This window comes from Eremothecium gossypii, chromosome VI (assembly GCF_000091025.4).
Source record: "Eremothecium gossypii ATCC 10895 chromosome VI, complete sequence".
In the NCBI taxonomy this organism is placed as follows: domain Eukaryota; kingdom Fungi; phylum Ascomycota; class Saccharomycetes; order Saccharomycetales; family Saccharomycetaceae; genus Eremothecium; species Eremothecium gossypii.
In genome coordinates this window covers 992,240-1,004,881 of record NC_005787.5, presented here as the reverse complement: position 1 = coordinate 1,004,881, position 12,642 = coordinate 992,240, and the positions used below count along the sequence as shown (strand labels likewise).

Below are 12,642 nucleotides of genomic sequence, written 5' to 3'. Positions count from 1 at the left end.
AGTAGGGTTGCGCAAGTACATATCTGTTACAAGATACATAGGAACAGGCAGAATGTCTATAGCGCTTTTCAAGAAGAAGTTGAAGCCCGCGGATCCTTTTGAGGAACTGTCCGGGCTTCCGGAGGAGAAGAAGAAGGACCCCACGGAGTTCCTCAGACAAAGCCACCACCCACCGACTGGTGGTGCCGCTGTGACGGGGGATGCCTCGCACGACGAGTACTATTCGCCGTTCCGGGATGCGATTGCCGTTGAAGAGGCGCAGCGGCTCCGGAACCTGAAATTCCCCACGACGGGCACGCACGTGACGGAAGAGGCTAGGCGCCGCGTGCCTGATATTGACGAGCCCAAGCGCTTCAGCACTGTGGATGAGCGGCAGCGCCAGCAGCTGCAGGAGTTGGAGCTGAAGGAGGGCCAGCTGCGGCTCTACAAGGAATCGCAGAAGATTGTGGATGTGCGGGGCAAGTCCGATGTGACTCAGCGGCGAGCAGCGCAGAACACGTCCAAGACGAGTACCACCACGGGAGACAAGGGCGCCCTGGGAGATGATGACGCCGTTCTAGTGGACTACAAGTCGGTGCTCATTGTTTACCCCTCGGGGACGTATGATGGTGCCTACGGTCCAGTGACCGACCGCTTGGGCGGCGACGCCAAGGCGACCACTCAGAAGGACGTGAGCGACGTGTCTGTGCAGGCCGCGGACAAGGACTCTGAGGAGGGCAAGCCTCTCTTGGAGCGCTCTTCTACCAAGCGTGCGGCAGAGACAACCGAAAGGAGACACTCTGCGGGACCACTGTCCAACATCATGTCCCACATGCCTTTCAAGTTGCAGAAGGGCGGCAAGCTTGGCGGGCTCTTCAAACATCACGACAAGGAGCAACTGCTCGTGCCCAACGGCACGCCAGAGGAGCCGGAAGTTGTTCTGCTCACCAACCGCGGCTACATGTCCAAGGCTGTCTATGACCGCCTCAACGATGAAGAGAAGGCGCATCTTGGCCGTCTAGTGAACTCTGATGAGGACGCTGCACAGGACTACCAGCTTGTGTCGCAACATTATGAAAAGGAGATTGCAGACCTTGATGCTGAGATTTCTAAGCTGAGGGCGGACATCACCGCTCTGCAGGCCGAGACGGAGGGCCAAATAGACGGTTTGGAGGCCTCGCTATCGAAGAACATACAGGATATGAAGGCCGAAAATGCGGACAAGCAGCACGTTCTTCACGAACAAGCTGAAGCCCAGCGAGCTGAGCAGCTGGCGGATAAGGAGGAAATTGTCCATCAGAACCAGGAGCTGCAGCCAGAAATTGACCGGTTGCGTAAGCTGAAGGAAAACACCGCTGTTGAGATAACCGAATGCCAGGCGCGGATCGACCAGTTGCAGCAGCAGCTAGACGCCCAATCGCGCGAGCTACGTCTGGTGACAGACCAGCAGGCCGAGGTTAGTGTCGTGCTTGCTACTCTCCAGGAGCAGAAGGCACAACTTGAGCGCGAGGTAGCAGACTCCAACGAGTTCACCAAGCGGAACAGAGAAGCACTCGAGCGTCTCAACCAAACGGACTACACTGCTACCGTGCGTGAGATAGACGCCAAGAATTCCGAGATCCTGACCGAGATTGCGAAGATCAGGCAGGAAATCGAGTTCCAGAGGAAGGAACTTGTCGCCCTCAAGGAGCGTCCGCAGAGGACTGCGGCGTCGTCGTTTCAGGGCGTGGCAACCGCTGTGCCCGTTGCCAGACACGGTACGAATGACGTGAAGCCCTTTGCTACCGCCTCCGCAGACCCTAACTCGTCCGCCCTCAAAAACCTCTCCAGCGGCCCAAGCACGAACAAGGAGAGCTCTCTCTATGACAACGAAACTGCAGACGAGGTCATTGTCACAGAGGGCGACAGCAAGCCATCGAGGTTGATTGTTCTCCCAGACAACTGAATGCAGCCTGACACTGTGGAAGAATAGTACAACATCCACGGTATTTTAATCTATTCTGGTTCTAATCAATGTTTTTTCTTCAGTAGCGCTCTAGTGCGCTTTTTTATGTTATTAAGATTAGTTATCTTACGTTTATAGTCGAATGCTATGCATGCGTTTGGACCTCATCGGAGGACAACTTCTGAAGGGTTGCGATCCAGTAATATAAGCAACCCAGACATTTTCCTTAATATCTGGATCCAACAGGTATACATAGCAGACCACCTTCTAGTTGAAGAACAACTACTCAAAAGCGTTAAAAGGAAGATACAAGTTCAATGTCAGCATACTTTGGAGCAATTTCACTTGACAAGCTCGCCAATACTTTGAACAATGCAGCACAGAAGACGCAACAGAAATTGAGCGAGACCCAAGAACATCTCACGCATGCCATTCAAAACATCAAAATAGATGACCCTAAGACCATCTTATCCCTGAAGACACGCAAAAGGCAACTGCAGGAGACGTTGGGCTCTGCAAAGGATATCTCGCAGCTGCCCCCTCAGTACGGATTCTTGGAGAGGAAATGCGATGCTATTGAACAGGTATGCAAGAAGATTTTGGTCGTCAGCAAGACTTTTGAGGTAGAGGGCTACGACTACCCCCCCAATCCAACAGAAAGCATATCTGACTGGTGGAACACGTCTACGAAGGAGACCAGATTCCTAAAGTTCGGTAAGGGAGGAACGGACAAGCAAAAGGAGGACAAACAGAAGCAGGCAGCTGGCAGCTCCGATCCTCCGTCGTTTGCCCATGCACTCCACCGCGCGGCGAAGGGCTCACAGGGGATAATCCAGGAGCTGAAGGAGCAAGCGGAAGAGGAACAAGAGCAGGAGGTAGAAATCGACGAAGATGTCGAGTCGCTAATTAAGATGTTTGGAACCTGGGCCGACGCACAATACAATATGGACATAGCTAAGCGGGAAATGGACCAGTTCATGGTGAAGGAGTTCAACGAGAAACTGAAACACCTGCTGGAGGTGGAATTTAAAAAAGGCCACACGTTGCGCAGAAAAGTCGAGGAATCACGGCTAACATTTGACACCTTGAAATACGAGCAGCACGAACGCGATGCAGCGCTGGCCAAGAAGCAGGACGAAGCCAAACAAGCTGAGGGCGCCACTCCCTCCACCGGTGTTACTCAGTCTTCCACAGCAGACCTGGCTTTTTACGCACAGCTAGAGGACGCCGAGGACGAGTTTGTTTCGAACACAGCTGAAGCCGTGGAGTTCATGACCAGCATCGCAGACGCTACAAAGCTAATATCCCTGGTCAAACTCTTCCAGAACTTCCAACTGGTGTACCACAGAAAATGCGTTCAGGAACTGGAGGTAAGCCTTAATAGTCTGACATCGCTAGAAGAGTCGAACTAATCGGTTATTGGCCGCGCTTCCTGAACTCGCGATCCAGCTTCTCGTTGAAGTGCCGGTTCTTGTCGTTGAGCGACCCTGCTGTCGCTCTTCCACCATCCTTCGCCGCTTTCTTCTGTCTCTCTTCATGCCTCCGTTTCGCTGTCTGCTGCACTGCAGCCGCCAACTTTTCAACTAGTTCCGGTTCATCGTCAAGGACTACTTTCCCAGACGCAGATATCCTACCGTTTGTTGCACGTCCCTTCACCACGCCTCGTCTGTGGAGTTGGTGGAGCTCGCTTCTATATGTACTATTGGCAAGTTCTCCGAGGTCTGCTCCGTCAGACGGCTGCTTGTGTCTCTTTTGCTTTTCGTCCCATTTTTCGTAGTCGGCAATTCTATAGTTAAGTAACTTTAGCTGCTCGCTCTGTGTGTCGTCTGCTTCTGCTTCATCTGCCGGTTCCTCCGCCATGCTGTACACTCGCGGCTTCCCTTCCGCGAGCCGAGCCCTCTCTTCTGACGCAGCCTCTTTCCTGTTTCTGATGGAGGCATCTACTCGCTTCTTTTTGAGCTGCCGTAGCCGCCTGTTTATATCTTCGATACCCATATCGCCTTGCAAGGTACTTGTACTTTACTGCACCGTTGGGTTCCTACAGCAGAGGCCTTAACGTTCAAGCGCCTCGTGTTATCATTATACACGAACGAGGTGCAACAAGATTAATAGTACTAGAAGAAAGAACACCAGTCGCGCTGTTGCCTAATGCACATGGTGCTCTTGCCGCCTGCTTCCCATGCCTACGGTGTTCGGTGATTCTCTTTGTCTTCAGAGGGACAATGAGCTCGAGATATGTTCTTTTCTTTTTCATCTGAAAATTTTTTTGGCTTTAGCGATGCGATGAGTTGACGTAGTCGCAGTACTACAGTAAGCGTGCAAGTAGTGAAGCAGCTCCAATCTGAATATCCATCATCAAATCCAGGATATGGCTTATATCGCACAACCTTTCAGATTGGCGAATCTGCCCAAAATATCGTCGCTCAATAATTATGCGCAGCAGACTAGCTACCTACAGGTAGCAGACGTCCTTGAGCCCACATCCAATACGGTGACCGTCGGCGTCTCCGGGAGCAGCATATCGCAGTACGTTATCAACCCCACGCCAAAGCTGGTATATAATATCCCAATTCCATCGACCAACGTTGTGACGGGATGTGACGTTCTGGCCATGAGCGATGGGGCCGAGCTGTGGAGCTATGCTTTGACAGCCAACGGTAAGGTACACACATTGCACGCTGTGCTGCGGAAGGCAGGTGCAGCTCCACAAGAGACAGGGCTGGACGCTTCGGAAGACGAGCACTTTAAGCAGACATTGAAGGGACGCGTGGTCAGAGTGCGTATACTCTCCGCGTGTAAGAGAATCATGGTTGTGTTGGACTGCGGCCTCATACAGACCTACGACTACCAGTTGCAGCTGCTGCATTCGCTCGATATCTCGTATACGAATGTGGGGCTGGTGGAGTACTTCACAGATTCCGCGGGAAAGGATTACATGTTTGTGCTGTGCGACATCCAGAATAAGAAGACGTGCTACAAACTGTTCCAGCTAAACCACTCCGCGGAGAACCTGCCTATCACCGAGCTGAACTCTGTTATCCTAGAAGATTTCGCGCTTGCGGAGTCGAAGATGGTGTATCAGTTCGGAAAACTGTACAGGCTCGTCGACAGCAAAATGTACGTATACAGTCTGCCGCACTTCCAGCTATCGCATTGTGTGCCACTTCCATTCGTGCGTAAAGACGATCAAGTGTCTTTGCAAGCGATTTCCACCAACAGGCTTCTGTTGACCTGTTGCAACAAGATCTTCCTATTGGATCTACTGCATAATGCCATCCTATACGAGCGCGAGCTCTCCAACATAAAGTTCTTCCAGCTTCTGCGCGCTGCGGTGATTCCGGGCACTACGCCCGGAGAAAGCAACAGAACGTTTGCCATCGGTGTCTCAACCAAGCAGGGTTCAAATCCTTCCAGTGCTTTGGACGTTGTCACAATCGCCGTGGGGACCGGTACTCTGAAGGACTCTCTGGGCAAGGGCTTTTTGTCAGGCGAACACCGCAGGACGGAAGCTCTAAAGCCGCTTTTTGGTACAGACGACGATGAATCCCCCAACATCGATTTTGCTGCGATTCTTGCTGAACTGACGTCAAGGACCACCCCTAAGGCCTTCGACAGCATATTCTACAAGCGCCTCGGTCCTAAAAAAGAATATTACACAGAGCACGATCGGTTTATCAATAACTCGGAATTCCTCGCCGGGATTCTAGATCATATCTTTGCGACTTTCGCAGACGAGTTCCCGAAGGCGCTCATTTACCTTCTCACGCACCCGCTCTTCCCAAGCTCGCATACCAAAGGCTTGCTGCCCAAACTCAAGGCTCATCCGCGCCTCTTCAAGCAAGCCGTTGTTACATGCCCCAATCTGCCGCTCGATGAGCTGCTCCACGAGCTGTTCACGGTTCTCAACGATGAGCTGTCGCTAGACCTTTCTCTGCGGGTTCTGCAAGAGTTCACCAAGGAGGACATCAAGCAAGGTATCAGGGAGCTAAGCAGGGTGGACTTGCACAATTTCCTCAATTTCGTCATTAAAGACTCCACCGATGTCGAGGAAAGACAGAAGGCTAAGCCGCAGCTCTTCCAGCTGCTGAGCCTGGTCATCGATGCAGTGGGGTTACTCGCTCTTGAGGGGGATATTCTGCACAGACTTTCCGCCTTTATTGATTCGCAGGTCGCTGTCGCAGATCAGCTGGTCGAGCTTTTGTACCTCTTAGAAAACTCTAGCACCAAAAAGGGCAAACATCTGAACAGCGTCACAAGGCTAGACGAATCTCCCGTAGCTGCCACGATACCATTGTATAGTGTGGAGTACTTAGATAGTTAGCATCTTTTCATTACATAATATAACCGCGGGAAGCTGGGGATCCTCGGGCCTCTTTTGCGATTACTCACTCGTCATTTACTTGTTAAGTATATATTCGTTGATCTGCGGACAGAAGTATTTGACGTCGCCACAAGCCTCTGAATAAAACGACAGAGTAAAGAGCGACTGAACGCCGGAACATTTTGCGCTACACACGTTTTTGATCCAGATGTCAAGCCAGACAACCAAGGAGGCGGCAAAGGCCAGGACGGTGGTCGAAACGCTATGCGATCCAGATATCGATGCCGATATGCTCCATATTTGGTCTGAATGGATCCAACCAGAGTGCATTCTTATCTTTCTTCCAGGGAACCCTGGGCTCATCAACTTCTACAGAGAGTTCCTACGGAGCATACATGAAAAGAACCCTACATGGGAGATAGTGGGCATCAGCCACACGGGGATGTCTGCTAAGACTGGTCCCGAGGACCTCAAGCGTGTGTATACGTTGGTGGAGCAGGTCGAGCACAAGGTGAAGGCAATTAACGATTTTGTGGAGAACAGGGGCAACCTCGCGGTCAAGTTGGTGGGCCATTCGATAGGGGCATATATGGCACAAAAGGTGGTGGTACATCCAGCGCTACGTGTTAACGTAGAGATGGTTGGCCTCCTAACGCCGACAATCATCGACATACACCGCAGCCCGAAGGGCGTACAATTGACTCGCATTTCCGAATGGTTCCCCCGATTCTATGAGTATGTGTCAATAGTGGACCGTGTCCTTCTGGAATGGCTCTTACCAGCCACCTGGATTAGTTGGCTTGCACGCAAAATAATCGGTGGAAGCGACGAATGTGTCTTGCAGAGTGCGGAGAAGCTAGTAAAGAACCCCAGCTACGTCCGCCAAGCACTTGGCATGGCGCAACTGGAAATGCACCAAGTACGTAACCAATGGGACTTCCAAGAGGAATTCATCAAGACATGTCAGGAGCGCCGCAGTAGTTTATGGTTGCTTTTCAGCGGGCATGACCATTGGGTGCATTCTGACACGATGAAAGACATCGTGGAGTTTTATGAGGCAAAGTACGGCACGAATGCCGATAGCCTGTTAAGGATAACGATCGATGAACATATAAGTCATTCATTTGTCGTAAAGGATACCACGAAAGTCGTGAATATATATTTTTAACTACGTACTTTGACTTGTCAGTGCATCTGCAGCGAAAATCTGTGAGTTACCTGCTCCTTGGGGTTGAGGATCGAATAGCTATCCAAATCTTGATCGCTATCGTGAATAACGTGCTCGCGAGTAACGACGTTTCCGTCTTCACTCACAAGCATGACGATTGTAGATCTTGTACCGTAGTACATCCCCGCAGCAAAGGATAGGTTCGCCTGCCCCGATAAATTGTACAAAGCTGGAACAAAAATGGTGCGTTTCGGTATGCTATCATCGTGGACGCCTATAGGCTGGTTCGAAACGTACTGAGAGTACGACGCTAGGTTGAAACACCTCTGCAGGAGCTCCTCCTCAGATACGTCTAGGCTCTCTTGTATCATCTTTTTGAACAGCTGATTGCCTTCGACTACTTTGGGCCACTGCCCAAGCGCCTTGGCGCCATCAGAGGGCCCATTTGAAACAACGTAGTACGGACTCTGGCTGAAAGGATCCAGCGTCTGTCCCAGGGAGTTAATGACGCTGAATTGAGAATTTACTACGTCACCATAGAAGTGTGTGAATAACTTGGTCTTATACAGCGTCGGGAAGTGTGCGCCAAACTTCTCGTAGGTATTCCAACTATCCCAGTTGTTGTGGTCAAAGTCTTTCAGGTACTCCATTGTCACTGCCCCTCGAGAGTGCCGGTGAGAGTAGCCGTGGTCGCCATCAGCATCCTTCGGTGCCAAATTCAAAAGCACTGACACGTGCCCTGCTCGATTAATGCCTATCCATGTACCACAGGGGCTTCCATGGTCTAGACCATCTGCGTCTTGCAGTGCCATATCATATGGCGCTAATATGCTATCATTGTGAGACCAACATGTAGTGTGCGTTTTGCGCGCGAAGTATTCGTCCCTGTTCGAGATGAGAACTAGTTTATACTTTGGATGCGCTGTTGTCGCAAATAGAATGCACATCTATGCGTGCGTGTGATTTAGTTCGCCTGAGTGTGCCACAGCCGAGACTTCGTGACTCTTGGTGTCAACGGTTTCCGCTTAAGTTCCCCCATGGCTGGGTCGGCGGAGCTATATTAGGTAATCCGACTAATGCCCCAAGGATGTTTCCAACGGAATCCTCCAATGATGCCCAGAAAAGTCGAAGTATCACGCCATGGAAGATGCGGCGTTATGCGGACTTAATGATCGGATCCAGTCGCTCACCTGATTTGTAAGGCAGTATGACTATGTGTTAAGAAAGAAATACGAACTGATTATGTAAACGGTAAAAATACGTATTAACGCTCCCAAAGAGTTTCCATACAACGAAGAAACAATAAATTCAACCGTTGATCAAGGAGTGACCCAATAGCTCTTTAAAGCGGTGCTGGATGACGGAGATGTACACCACCAACAACTCTGTGTAGAGCGGCAGGTTCTCCTCCTGAAGCTTCTGTAGGCCAGGAGCATCGATCATCCAGAGCACACATTCAGTCTCTGTGCGAACGACAGAGGAGTACGACAGAGATCCGGGACCCGAGATATTGCCATAACACGTCTTGCTGGCAATGGCTTCCTGTAGGGAGCCCTGCGGTAGCATATATGTTATTTTCAGTAAACCGCTTTCCACCACGAAGAACATATCGCCTTCATCTGAGATGGAAGTTTGCGGTGAAAAGCTCTTCCGGACAAAGTAAGGACAAAGGTGCTTCCAGAGACGTATCTCTTTCGTTTCCTTGTAGGCGTGACCTGACCTGTACGTTTTGAGCGCAACAAGAAGAAGTGCTAGTGCAGGATGGCTTGCTTTGTACTTGGAGAGGGTTTTATTGAGCTGTTGTTCGCCGGAGTAGACAGCCTGAGCCGCTGTCATAATCTGTGCGTTCCTTGGTGTATTTTCGAGGGGTATTTGGGCCTTGGGCACAATGTCCTTACTCCGTCGTCTAACCTTAACGCGATGCGCACGCGAGAGGAGGCTCCTGTATTCGCATAGAAGCTCATTTTCGCACCACTCGAGTGCACTGTTAAGGTCTTGGAATAGCTCTACATCCTGTAGCAAGCCTATCTTACTAAATATCGTGTAGATCTTGTCACATTCGCTTATAGAAGAAACAATCAGTTTTATCCGCTTTATCTCCATGACACGCTTGATTCTATTAAAACCTTCAGCCGCAGAATAGTCAATATTATCAATATTGATATGCTTAAAGTCTAAGATCAGATACTTAATGATCTTTTTGTACTCAGAACCGTTCGGTTCCAATAAATTCCCGATCTTTTCCTCGATGGAAATTATCGTACCGAAGAAAAGGTTATTCTGAAGTTTGAGAACATATATTTGCTCTGCAACTTTCTCTAAGAAGTTTGACTGTAGATAATCTCTGTGGACAGCAGATTTAGCCACTTTCCCATCAAATTCTGAGCTAATTGTCTTAGCTCTGGTGCTTTCAACCAGAAATGAAAAACATGCAACTAGAACGCCTACTATAATTCCTAGCACAAAATCAAAGATGCCCATCGTGAGGATGATGATGACCACAGTAATATACTCAAAATTGCTCAACCTGTTATAGGAGTCATATAAGACCTCCTTGAGAAGCTCGTAACCCAAAAGGAATATGAGTGAACTCACTATGCAAACTGGAATTATTGATATAATCCACGGGCCCGCTGTCATGGTCATAAATGTAGCTATGGCAAGCAAAAAGCCTGCATAGCGGGAATCTGCACCTGCGCGAATAAATAGAACGCTATTAGTGTAAACCAAGTAGTTTTGGATCGAACCTGCACAGCCACTGAAGATGTTAGAATAACCATGAGCTATTAATTCCTTATCAACGTCAATTTTATCTATCCCACACGAGATAGCCAGTGCAGGCACATTGATGGGAACATGGAGGATACCGAAAAACGTGAGAGCTAGCATCGTGGGGATTTCACCTAACACAAGCTTCCAATGTATCCGCTGAGGGTTGTATAGTTCGAGATAGTCATACCATCTACCACCAGATTCTGTCAACGGGAAAATCCACCCTTTGTCCCTTAAGGTATCCAGCGAGAGACTCGGAATGAGCGCCACGATGAAATGAAAAAGAGCAAACGCGCTTAAGTAAAAGAGAGGTAGAAGCATTGAGTTGTGAATCCTCCTCTGTAGTAATATGATGGATACGGCCAGTAATGCAGGGATCAACCATTTGGCCAGGATATCGGGATCCATAAAGAGATTGCGAAGGAATGCCAACGAGTATTCAAACTTTGTAACCCGCGTTGATACCTCTATGCCAGTGATGATCAAGAAGTAAGCAACCCCACCGATGCAACCAATAAGAATATGGAGAGGGAAGAAGCTCACAAGCTTGCCCAACCGCAGTTTGCCAAGGGTCAGGAACACTGCGCCGGTGATGATCGTGGATAACGCATAGCATACTATGGTGGTAGTAATTATGTCGTCGCTCTTTTCTGCTGAAAGAGAATTCTTGATGGATAAAGCCATAGTATGGAAAAACGGCGTCACCTCGATCATCTCCGAACCAGTACCGTACCCGAAGGAGGAGAAGCCACCAGAGTACACTAGCTGCGAAATAATCGTGGATACGTAGAACATCGAAAGACCATGCGGGCCAAGGTGTGAAAATATTGGTTCAGCGATCGGGAATATGATCATGCCATATGAGAGAGCATCCAAAATATTGAGCAATAATCCCAGGATAACAGCGGGGATATAACGAACTGTGCGCGTGCCCCAGAACCGTAAGGGGGAGGGACCTGTCTCCGCTCTTGATGCAGTTTCGGATGCACTTTGCTCCTCGTTAATTGCTCCATAACTGTGTATGTAGTCAGTAGTAATGGGACTCAAAAAGAGCCTAGTTCCTGCTTCCTGATCGCTATCGCTGTCGTCCACCGCCTCATCAACGTTCAGCAGTACCTCGCTGATATTACTATCCACCTTGCAGAGGTTGTATGGCCCCACGCCAAAGCGGGGGGGAGCTCCCTCTTGAAGAATCATGTTACCCTCGAACACAAGTGCCTCCTCCTCCTCGGGTCCGCCATCGTATGCCCGTGAGTCATCACACAGTGCCGCGGTTTGGCGATGCAGATGGGATCCATTGTGCACGTAGCTTGAAGCCTGGTCGCGGAAGCGTGGCAGCGGCGGTGAATCGGGTCCTGCTGCCCCCGCTTCTCTGCTCATTAGTGATCCAGAGTTTGAAAAACTCCCAACATACGACCGCCCCAGGTATGCTTCCGGCCTCATGAGTGTCGGTATGCGTTCGCTCACCGCCCCCCCTGCATTCGCACCCCCTGATGGGCTGTCAGGAATATTCAGCTGAATGTTCAATGCTTCAGATATCGATGGCCTATGTGACCACGCGCTGAAACGCCTATTCTTCGTCATCCCAATAGCTCCCGGCCAAAGTTAACACAATATGTACCCCTGAACTAACGATACGCCCAATGCAGCACCTCTCACTTATCCTAAGTAGTTGCTGCCTGATGACTCTCTTTACCAGGGACTATATTGCGGTAAGTCATAGCTTGATTATTATTGTCACGTGATAATATCTGTCCAGGGTAACCGTTTGGCCGTTTCGGTTTTCGAGGCTCACGGCTCGGGAAGTTTATGTCCTCGAATCTTCCATCGGGCACATAACAGAAATGTCGATCGCGCACGGAGATGGAACACTTAATATATTACTTGCTCACTTAGGCTAGCACAAAGTTGCGCAGGGGCTGCGCTACACACGGCTCGAATAATATATATATATATATATATTCGTGTTGTTGTCTGTTGGTCATTCAAGCAGCCATTAGGCCGTGTAATGCTGCTCTTTATGTCCAAGCAACGCTCTCCTAGATTGTCCGCTTTGAAGGCGATACGCAAGACACTCTCTTGCACCGTTGGTACGCTTTCTATGATGAATCCGTTCAAGAAACGGGATACCACCGTAATAACGCGACAGGATCTGCTGCGAAAACGGTCGAACAGTCCTAGCGATAGTGGGGCTCTACCGGCTCGGCAGTCAAATTCTCACGTGATCGGAAGCCGTGGCGCGCACCGTGAATCGCATGCCAGTTGCCGCACACCGGCGGTTAAAGATACCTTATTGCTCACTTCGCTTCTCTGATACGTGCTGAGCAAACACGTTTGCTCTCGAAGCCGGACCAATAGGCAATGGCATGACTGATGAATTACGCGATGGGCGGGCGCATAAGCGCAGTTTATAGGATAGATACGAGGTATATTACACAATGCAGAGGCAGCCTCTGG

General features: G+C 49.8%; 7 protein-coding genes across 7 annotated transcripts; 4 read left to right on the top strand and 3 right to left on the bottom strand.

The window, feature by feature from the left end:
- Positions 1-52: 52 nt before the first annotated feature.
- On the top strand, positions 53-1,924 carry AGOS_AFR310C (uncharacterized protein; the record flags this gene model as incomplete). Its single annotated transcript, NM_211212.2, has 1 exon — positions 53-1,924. The coding sequence occupies one exon, from the start codon at positions 53-55 to the stop codon at positions 1,922-1,924; it is 1,872 nt and encodes a 623-aa protein (NP_985857.2).
- Positions 1,925-2,241: 317 nt separating this feature from the next.
- Positions 2,242-3,336, top strand: AGOS_AFR309C (uncharacterized protein; the record flags this gene model as incomplete). Its single annotated transcript, NM_211211.1, has 1 exon — positions 2,242-3,336. The coding sequence occupies one exon, from the start codon at positions 2,242-2,244 to the stop codon at positions 3,334-3,336; it is 1,095 nt and encodes a 364-aa protein (NP_985856.1).
- Positions 3,337-3,340: 4 nt separating this feature from the next.
- On the bottom strand, positions 3,341-3,919 carry SYF2 (Syf2p; the record flags this gene model as incomplete). Its single annotated transcript, NM_211210.1, has 1 exon — positions 3,341-3,919. The coding sequence occupies one exon, from the start codon at positions 3,917-3,919 to the stop codon at positions 3,341-3,343; it is 579 nt and encodes a 192-aa protein (NP_985855.1).
- Positions 3,920-4,292: 373 nt separating this feature from the next.
- On the top strand, positions 4,293-6,245 carry UTP8 (Utp8p; the record flags this gene model as incomplete). Its single annotated transcript, NM_211209.1, has 1 exon — positions 4,293-6,245. The coding sequence occupies one exon, from the start codon at positions 4,293-4,295 to the stop codon at positions 6,243-6,245; it is 1,953 nt and encodes a 650-aa protein (NP_985854.1).
- A 208-nt stretch (positions 6,246-6,453) lies between these two features.
- AGOS_AFR306C (bifunctional triacylglycerol lipase/ester hydrolase) lies at positions 6,454-7,413 on the top strand (the record flags this gene model as incomplete). The annotated part of the gene is made up of 1 exon (NM_211208.1): positions 6,454-7,413. The coding sequence occupies one exon, from the start codon at positions 6,454-6,456 to the stop codon at positions 7,411-7,413; it is 960 nt and encodes a 319-aa protein (NP_985853.1).
- A 17-nt stretch (positions 7,414-7,430) lies between these two features.
- Positions 7,431-8,360, bottom strand: AGOS_AFR305W (uncharacterized protein; the record flags this gene model as incomplete). The annotated part of the gene is made up of 1 exon (NM_211207.1): positions 7,431-8,360. One exon carries the CDS (start codon positions 8,358-8,360, stop codon positions 7,431-7,433), a length of 930 nt encoding a protein of 309 aa, NP_985852.1.
- A 361-nt stretch (positions 8,361-8,721) lies between these two features.
- VSB1 (Vsb1p) lies at positions 8,722-11,769 on the bottom strand (the record flags this gene model as incomplete). Its single annotated transcript, NM_211206.2, has 1 exon — positions 8,722-11,769. The coding sequence occupies one exon, from the start codon at positions 11,767-11,769 to the stop codon at positions 8,722-8,724; it is 3,048 nt and encodes a 1,015-aa protein (NP_985851.2).
- Positions 11,770-12,642: the final 873 nt, after the last annotated feature.